The 10,160-nt window shown below is 30.1% G+C and overlaps 1 protein-coding gene across 6 annotated transcripts; it reads left to right on the forward strand.

Annotated features, from left to right (window-relative positions):
• The first annotated feature begins 504 nt into the window (after window positions 1–504).
• On the forward strand, window positions 505–9,772 carry LOC112743406 (probable disease resistance protein At4g27220). Of its 6 annotated transcripts, none has more exons than XM_072215276.1 (5): window positions 505–1,433; window positions 1,744–1,845; window positions 3,117–3,302; window positions 3,685–5,012; window positions 6,920–9,772. In XM_072215276.1, the coding sequence occupies exon 5, from the start codon at window positions 7,136–7,138 to the stop codon at window positions 9,587–9,589; it is 2,454 nt and encodes an 817-aa protein (XP_072071377.1). In that variant the 5' UTR covers window positions 505–1,433; window positions 1,744–1,845; window positions 3,117–3,302; window positions 3,685–5,012; window positions 6,920–7,135; the 3' UTR covers window positions 9,590–9,772. The 6 variants fall into 6 exon arrangements, with proteins under 6 accessions (XP_072071377.1, XP_029148213.1, XP_029148212.1 ...); XM_029292380.2 differs by having other exon boundaries at window positions 700–1,433; window positions 3,685–3,788; XM_029292379.2 differs by having other exon boundaries at window positions 703–1,433; window positions 3,117–3,389; window positions 3,685–3,788.
• Window positions 9,773–10,160: the final 388 nt, after the last annotated feature.

Here is a 10,160-nt window from a genome sequence, read left to right on the forward strand (position 1 = left end):
TATATTTATCAACTTGTCATACAACTTGATAAAGATGAATGTAAAAAAAGACTTTAGTATATACACTTGTATAATTTGTGTATAATTTGATCAACTTGTAAACTAAATAAATCTCTGCAAAATATTATATATAGGGATTAAGGTATTTACTAATGTATGTCATATTTTGCATAGAATTAGTGATTAAAACTTAAAGAAAAAAGTAGTAAGATTTTTCATATGTGTAATCCTTTTATAAGAATTTCTATAATATTTAAGAGAGTATTATAGACTTCTCTATATATTGTGAGAGATTATAATTTTACCATTTTATCATATTAGTTTTACTATTATTTAAATTCTGATCAATTCTTTTCGTTCATAAATTTTAATTGCATTATTGTGTCCCTATTAATTCTGGTACTTAAAAAACATTAATTAAAAAAGAAGCTAAACGTGATACTCAATTACCGCTGCTCTATGTGCCCCGGTGGTTATAACTGCTACATCCAACAATTTGTTAATATATACAAGATGGTGAATTCCAACATCTTTAGCTGTAGATATAAAATAATAAAATTTATATACAGTATTAAGTTTTGACTTTTGTGAGAGTAGAAGAGTTCATAACAAATCTAATCTAATAATATTATATTTGCTAACAGCCCAAGCCCCAAGGCAGCCTGCTGTTAAATTTTCCCCTAATAACATAATAAATGAAATGAAAAATTTGGTTTAGCGGTTTTAAATGTCGTGGTGCATGTCCAAGTTAATTAATAAGTACTGTCTCTTATATGTTATTAAGAGTTAATTAATCACATCTATATGCATATATGCATGGTTGAAATGTCTATTTTTTAGTTTGGAGGGGTAGCAGTATTGTGAAAGAAAGGCCTGCCTTAAGTTCAATAATTATATCTATCGAATAAAATCTATGCATGATTATCAATTTACTTAACCTATTATTTGCCGCCTTCTTAATTTGTATAAATAGTTTTAAAGTAATTATTAATTAAATAGAATATAGCCGGCCATGAGGTATTGCAGGTTTGTTAATTAATAGTAGTTTACTTTAGCAATTATATCGTTTACATGTTGTTTACTTGTTCAATTTCCAAAAAAGTATACTTATGAATTATTGAGTCTACTTACTCAGTTGTTCTTAGAGAGTTAATCAGCTTTGTTTCAATAAGAAAAACGCAGCGGTTACACTAAGCTAGCAGGTATGGGGAGGCCGAAGGAAGAACGTTATTGGAATCAAGTTACAAAAGAGGCAGACAGAACGTGGAAGTGCAAGCGGTGTGGACGTCAGTTTAGTGGTGGTGCTTCTCGAATTAAAGCTCATGTCGATCGGATCCCGGGGAAAGGTATCTCTATATGCTCTGCTTCACCGGATGATAATCATTTACAACCACAATCACAAGAAACTGCAAATCCAATGAATCCAAGGGAAGGTAATTCATAATACTGTGATAGTTTTATGAAATTGTTTGTGCTAAAAACTTAAGTTGATTCATTATGGATCTAAGCGATTGTATAATTATATATGCTTCTTCGTATACTTAAAGATACTACATCATAAATTAGTTGTTCTAAAAGTATAAATTGAAAAGAGGAGAAACATTAATGATTATTTCTGATCTATAAATAGTTATGTATCTATCTGTCATTGCTTTAATTTTGTTTTTACCAACTACTTGTGTTGAAGTATAAAAGTCTTGACTGGATCTTTTCCTGTCTCATCATGTTTTTGTACCAATTAAGTGGCCGCTGAAGATGATGATCATGAAATGGTTGATGCCTTCTTTGGAGGTTTAATGCCGCATTCAATTAATATTATTAGTCAACCCATCAACTTGCCTGGAGGTAAGCACCCTTTACTCCCATAAATTCAGCATTAACCAGATTTCTTGTTTGATAGATAGACATTTCAAATTTCAATCGATTAGAATATATTAACAATCGATTGAATTCAGAAAAAAAAAATTATTTACAACGCTTTCAATCGATTGAATTGGAATTCACATACACAACTAATCGATTGAATTTGACAAATCTATATTGTTTTGGTGAATCCAATCGATTGAGTAATAAAACCAATCAATTGTTTTGGTGAGACCTCAGGTTGTTTTCAAGCATTAATCGATTGGAGAGTATAAACAATCCACTTTTTATTCATAGTTCAATTGATTGGATCATATAACCAATTGATTGATTTATGCGAAAACCATGCTGCCTTATAATTTTCAATCGATTGTTTTGTGATAAACTGTAATCCAATCGATTGAGTTATAATTCAATCGATTGTTTTGAAATTCCAATCGATTGGTTTTCAAGGAAACACGATTTTATTATTGATCACGAACGTCACGAATCAAATATAAACTTTTAATCCATTGGAATGGCCAAAAGCTTTATTACGATCAATGGAAGATCTAATTTGTTATTGTTTTTGTTTTTAATTGTTAATAAACATAATAAATGATTGATAAAATAATAATTTATAAAATTAAAAACAGGTTTTATAATTAAAAAAAATATATGGGATTAATTTGTAATTAAAATTAGTTAAAGAACTATATAGCAATTGTTAAAAAATTTTTAAAAATATGTTTTATTATAGGACCATTTAATGATTCAAACGTTATGGGACCATCGAATCTTGTGCCCACTTAGTATTACGCTTGTTTTTATTTTTGAAAAAAGTAAAGCAATATCCTTTTAGATTTTACTTTTTAGTAATAGATTTTCAGGGAGCATTTAAAGTAAAAAAGAATTCATAATAACTAGTCTTCTTTGTAAGTCTTCGCCTTTGTCATTTTACGAGTCAACGGCAGATGAATGCGAAGACAATGTTTATCAGTGCACTCAATTCCCTGTTTAATTTTCCATTTCATGCGGGGCCACCTTTATTTACAACATAATATGATAACACCCAATGAGCTCGAATGGCATAGTCTTTTTATACTCGAGATTATAAATTCGAGATTTTCTATCTCTGATAAAAAAAAAAAACATAATATAATAGCAACAATGAGCAAGCAAAAAAATCTGTGAACTTGTCAACTTTTCATCAAATAAATAAAATTATACTTATGAATTAAGGAGTCTACTTACTTACTTTGTTATTGTTACAGAGTTAAATAGGCTTGGTTGAAGAAGAAGAACGCAGTTCTCAGTATACGGAAAGAAGAACATTACTGGAATCAAGTTACAAAAGAGGCAGACGGTACGTGGAACGGTGGAAGTGCAAGCGGTGTGGACGTCAGTTTAGTGGTGGTGCTTCTCGAATTAAAGCTCATGTCGATCGGATCCGGGAAAAGGTATCTCTATATGCTCTGCTTCACCTCATCATAATCATTTACAACCACAACCACAACAAACTGAAAATCCAATGAATCCAGGGGAAGGTAATTTATAATACTGTGATAGTTTTATGAAATTATTTGTGCTCAAAACTTAAGTTGATTCATCATGGATTTAAGCCAATACGTAGAAGTAAATCAATAATTATATGTTTCTCCCAACACTCAAACATACCATCATATCAGTTGTTCCAAAAATTTAAACTGAAAAGTGGAGAAACATTAATGATTATTTCTGATCTATAAATAGTTATATATCTATCGGTCATTTCTTTTTACCCAACTAAGTATAGAAAGTCTTGACTGGATCTTTTCCTGCATCATGTTTGTACCAATTAAGTGGCCGGCTGCTGAAGATGATGATCATGGAATGGTTGATGCCTCTTTTGGAGGTTTAATGGACCATTCAATTAATATTACTGAACCCATGAACTTAGACGAGAGGTAAGCACCCCTTGCTCCCGGAATTCATCATTGCTTTGGATAACCAGATTTCTGTTTCTTCCACGATATTTTGAGAGATCTAATAAATTATATGATTTCCTTTGTCGATCTCAAAAGTAGGGATTTGAATCCTCTAAAGTTTGAATTTCACTTTAAAGAGTAAAGTATGATCTCTTACTATTTATTTTATAGGTGGGACTAAGAATAAATATGAAAGAGAAACTAATCAAGGGTAAAAGATCACACTTTACTCTCTAAAGTAAAATTCAAACTTTAGAGAATCTAAATCCCAAAATAGTACATCTATATTACTATATTAGTTAAGTTCGTTTTAAATTCTAGCGATGGTTATCATCCTGAGCAAAAAAAAAATCCACTTAAATTCTCAAGCATAAAGAAGAAAGGGAGACGGTATGTATAAATCTAGGTTTAGAAAGTGATGATAATTGGTGTGAAATTTTATTACAAAGTTTTGACTGATAAATTAACCTTAGCACAATAATTATAGAGATATGGTTTAATCTTAATTTCACCATAATTTGATTGGTAAATTAAATTTTGTGCAATATAAAATGAAAAAGTTTAAAGATTAACAAATTTAAATTCTTTTAGCCTGTATTTTTAGTTAATAGATCAATACCTTTAACTTAGCAGTCAGCAGTCTAACACTGTTTTTTTTCTAACATTTTTAAATATTGTTAGGTATGTGCAAGTCAAAAAAACAAAAATACTAGTTATTATAAATGCTAAAAATAAGATAAATTTTGGTTATTTTTGGTTAATTATTTTTTGTTATCAAACATTTCTGATGTATTTGAGTATAAATACATATATTGTTTAACTAATTTTTAATGGAAAATGCCAGTTGTACAATACTAATCGGCCTTTAATCAGCCTTTAATCAGATTTAAATAATATTTAATTATTTTTTTAGTGTAACATGTTCCTATTTTGTAGATACATATCTATAATTAGATTTTAATTTAAATTTAAATTTTAAAACTCACCTACTTCATTGGTAGTTACGGTAACTTTGCTTTACTTTCGTAACTTCACGTAATAGATACAGTTTTTTAAATTCCTTATTCTACGGGACATTCACACGCATTAGTGAATCCCAAACCAAAAAGAACGCTACCAGCTGAATTCTCCATCTCGTCTTCATTGGTGAAGACCATCACCACCTTCCAGTTGAAGGACTCTCTCATTTTGCATTGGTGAAAGGTATCATTATTTTCCACACATGTGTTTATGTATTTTGTTAAGAAATATCATATTCAACATTTTTAATTATATTTTAATTTAAACATAAAAATACTCTGCTGATTTAATTGGAATAAGGTTGATCTTATTTAATTTTATTAATAAAGTTGTTGCAAATAAAGTACTATCTACGTAAGTAGTTTGAGCAAAGAAGCAAAAAAAATCTGGAGTTTAAGAGAGAAGATGTAGTTGATATGGTCATAAAAATTCTGTTGTTATTTATCAATTATAACACATGATAGTATGATATTTTATTCAAAATATTTTTAAAACACATCCAAAATCAGGCTAACTTTAAATATTTAAATTTAAACGTTAATAATACAATTAATCTTTTGATTTTTTATTCGATCAAATGAATATAATATTTATTATTTAAATTATCAGTTAAATTTTTTTCCATACTTATTAGTTTTCAAAATTATTATAATCAACAATTAATTTAAAATTGTGTTGTTATTTTTCGATTATAACACATCTGATAGTACGATATTTTATACAAAATATTTTTAAAACACATCTAAAATCAGTCAACTTTAATAATACAATATAAATGTTAATAATACAATTATGAATGGTCGAATATAATTATATACATAAACTAAAATATTTTCAATTGTAGTTTCTTTTTCAATTGTAACACATCTAAAATATTAAGTTATAAAAAAATATTTTTAAAACACATCCAAAATCATAAATCTAAAATTTAAATTTAAACATTAAAAAACAATTGTAACACATCTAAAATTATGAAGTTATACAGAAAATATTTTTGAAACACATCCAAAATCATAAATCTAAAATCTAAATTTAAACATTAAAAAATAATTGTAACACATCTAAAATTATGAAGTTATACAGAAAGTATTTTTAAAACACATCCAAAATCATAAATCTAAAATTTAAATTTAAACATTAAAAAGACAGCGTTGTAAATGAGCGCCGAAAAGGAGGAAGGCAGCGTTGAGGATGAGCGCGGAAGGCGCGGAAGAGGAAGGTGGCACGGATGAATGACAGCGGAGGATGACTTCTCGATGTGCACCTCTGAGTTTTCCATGTGTGCCTCTGGATTTTCGACATGGCGCAAACGTGACTTCTCTGCTTCTTTGAGTGTTTTGTACGAATTTAATTAATAATTTGATAGTTTAAGGTTTATTTTATAATTTTAAAATCAAAATTTTGAATTTTGAATAATTTGATTTTTAGATATGTATTTAAATTATAATATATTAATAATTAAATATATTAAATCTCAAACAGAAATTTAAAATTTAAATTTTAAATTTCAGTTTTTTTAGATTGTATTTTGAATGTGTATTTAATTTTAAAAAGACAGTAAATCTATTTATAATTTTTAGTTGTGTTTGTTTTAATTTTTTTTTAATTATTGTAATAAAAGGCTGAATGTTGTACTATTTTAAAAGGATACCTAGTTGAACCGATTTTTAATATATATTTTGTATTTTAATTTGTATATTTTATATTCGTGACTATTTTAGTATACACGTAGTATTATTCGTTAAAAATAATAAATTATATTGACCTTGCAGCATTGTTCTTTTTTATTTTTATATAAAATTCACCTTGAATTAGATTTTCATATTTTATATAGTTTTTATAGTAATATTATAGGACTAACAGAATTTAATTTGTTTGTACAGCAGTAAATTATAATATTTAAAAGTATTAACTAAAAATATGATACTAATTACTAGATTAAAGATATTAACTGCATAGTCACCAAAAAAAGATATTAACTGCATTAAAAATACTTACTAATATAAATTAAAATGAGGAACATATGCCACTTGAGCTAAGGCTCATTGACAAATTTTATATGCGTTTAAATTTTGAACTTTATGTAATAGGGTCGGCAGCCGTGGCCCAAAGCAACAATGATGATTTTGTAAGTGATGAGATTAACAAGTTACATGAATTGCTGATAACCCTTGAAGAAAACGACGTTAAGGGAGAGCTAGAGTGGCTCAAATCTCAGGGCAAGCAGAGCAAGAAACAAGTTGATGATTTGTTGAATGAACTGCAAGAATTGAGAAACAAAAGTTGGTGATTGTTTGAATCTTGTGATGGCAGCAACTCATAAGTTCAGTGAAAACTATCCACACGATCTTGGACAAATACAGCAATCAAATGCACAACTGAGCGAGCTTAAGCGGAGAAAGCCTGTGGTTTTGTCAAATGAAGTTGTTGGTGAAGATTTCGAGAGAAATGTGGAGAAGATGTGGGAGCTTGTTAGAGATGAGAAAGTGTTGATGATTGGGATACATGGAATGGGAGGGGTGGGTAAAACATGTCTTGCAACTCATTTGGAAACTCAAATCAAAAGGGAAGGAACCTTCAACCACGTCATTTGGGTCACCGTATCTCGTGAGTATACCATTTCAAAGCTTCAAGAAGACATCGCTGAAGCAATAGGTGTAAAGCTTGGTAGAGATCAGAGAACAAGAGCAGCACATTTGTCATCTGCTTTATCAGAGAAAGGAAAATGGGTGTTTATTTTAGATGATGTCTGGAAATTTATTGATCTGCAAAAGGTGGGAATCCCTCGTTGTGGCTCTAAACTGATTCTAACAAGTCGGCTGAAACATGTGCTTCGACAGATGGATTGCCCCACACTTAATATAATAACAATGCATCCTCTCTCTTGCAGTGAAGGTTTGGAGTTATTTCTTGTAGGACTTGGTGAAGATCGCAAAACTCATATATTAAAGATTGCAGAGTCTATTGCACGGGAATGTGGTGGTTTACCACTTGCAATCAATGTAATGGCCAGAACCATGAAAGACATTGAAGACATTCATCAGTGGAGACATGCGTTGAATAAACTTAGACAGAAGATGGAAGAAGAGGTATTTCAAGTATTAAAACTAAGCTATGATAGCTTAAGACATAAATCCATGCAAAATAGTTTCTTGCTTTGTGCATTATACTCTGAAATCCACAGAGATGATAAAATGATAATGATGCTGGTTGATAGTGGAGCTATAAATGGAAGGAGGAGCTTGGGAGAAATTTTTTGTGAAGGGCATACCATATTCAATGAACTTGAAGACCATTCGTTATTATTGCCTCATTCTAAGATTCTGAGGATGAAGAATTCAATGAGAAATATGGCATGTCGTATACTGAATGAATCTCAGAGGTGCATAGTGAGATATGATCAAAGATTATTTGGAGGAATACCTCACTTGCTGGAATGGAGTGCTGATTTGGACATAGTTTCTTTGGATACAAACAGGATTGAACAAATCCCAGCGGGTATATCACCAAATTGTCCAAGGTTATCCACCTTGATTCTCAGTAACAATCACATCATTAGCATTCCAGAATGCTTTTTCACACACATGAAATCTCTAGCAATACTTGACCTATCTCAAAATCGCAGTTTAACCTCACTACCGGATTCGCTGTCTGACTTGTCTTGTCTTGTTTCTCTACTGCTCCACGGATGTAAAGCTTTGAAAAAGGTGCCTCCATTGGGAAGGCTTCAAAAATTGTCAAGGTTGGTAATTTCAGGCACTTCAGTTGAGGTGGTTCCAGGCTTGGAAATGCTAACAAACTTAACATGGCTTGATCTCTCTTACAATAAAAAATTGAGGTTGAAAGCAGGGAGCGTACTACGTGATTTGACCAATTTGCAATGTCTCAATCTCTTCGACTCTGCTCTGTTAAACGTGGAATTAGAGGATGTACAAGGGATGATCTCACTCGAATATTTTGTGGCCGGCTTTCATGATAGCAAAAGCTATAACAATTATGTGGCAAGCATATGGAACAGAGGTTCTACACCCAAATGTTATCTTCTCTATTTGGGTGATATCTCTGATTCTGAATGGATTTTGAAAGCTTACGATGTTATTGATCCAAGTGATGACAACAACCAATTTCTACATTTATCAGATTGCAAAGACTTGGCTCATTTGCTGCCAAAAGATATTACCAAGCTCTCCATTGATTTTAATACGTGTTGGAAAAGCTTATGTGATGCTCTGTCAAATAATGCTTCTTCTTCTTTGATGAACATCGAAGTTGAGGGTTGCACGAAAATGAAGAGCTTGTTTTGTTTATTTGGTAGATGTTCCTTTTGCAGTAATCTCAACAACCTTCAATCCTTGCAACTTGATGATTTGGAGAGCTTGACGGTCATTTGTAAAGAAGATGTTCCAGTTACTAATACAATAACACAGCCTCTCAAATCAAATTCCATCTTCTCTCATCTCATGCGCTTAAATATCTCATATTGCCATGGGATAACAACGTTGGTAACAGCAGCGTTATTGCCCCAACTTCAAAACCTGCAGACATTAAGTGCAGTGAGATGTTATTCATTGAAAGAAATATTTGATGAGCGTGTTTCCACCATTTCGCTCCCCAACCTAACCACACTCGAGTTGTGTCACTTGCCAGAGTTAGAGATTCTATGCAAAGGAACTATAATCTCTACATATTTGCCGAAATTGGAGATCGATGAGTGTCCTAAGTTTAAAAATCACCATCACTTTCAAGTCTCATCATCATAGTTCCTTTTTATTTAAATAATCTTGTTTTCTTCTATGGGTGTAATAATTTCAGACCTCTTCGCCATATATATATATATATATATATGGTCTTTTTTCATATTTTGATTTATATCTCAGTGTTTAGTAGAAAATAAATTCTCTCAATTTGTTAAAAAAAATGGAGAGAGTTATGTGTGATCTATAATTCTTTATTGTTCTTTCTCTCATATTTTTTCTTAGTCTCATTTATAAAATTAACGGTGAGAACACATTTTACTTCTTCAATTGTAAAAAAAAAATTGAGAGAATCTATTTCCATGTTTAGTATATAGAGATTCATTTACATTAGTTGCACGTTAATTTTCTAAAAAAACAGTAATATAATTATTAATTTCTTTGATACTGAATTATGATCATATAAATTTATTTTATCAGAAGATTTAGTTTTTATACATTAGTGTAATTTTAGTGTATTATATATATATATATATATATATAATAACTATCTTTTATACTCAAAATTTAAATAGCTAACACAGAAATAAATGTGTCTAATTAGATGATAATATAATCATTTTATACATTTTTAAGG

The sequence above is a fragment of the Arachis hypogaea genome, chromosome 14 (genome assembly GCF_003086295.3).
Source record: "Arachis hypogaea cultivar Tifrunner chromosome 14, arahy.Tifrunner.gnm2.J5K5, whole genome shotgun sequence".
Lineage (NCBI taxonomy): Eukaryota > Viridiplantae > Streptophyta > Magnoliopsida > Fabales > Fabaceae > Arachis > Arachis hypogaea.

Bases quoted from the DNA above. Each gene is read 5' to 3' on its own strand.
- LOC112743406 (XM_072215276.1), top strand. From the start codon at position 7,136: ATGGCAGCAACTCATAAGTTCAGTGAAAACTATCCACACGATCTTGGA.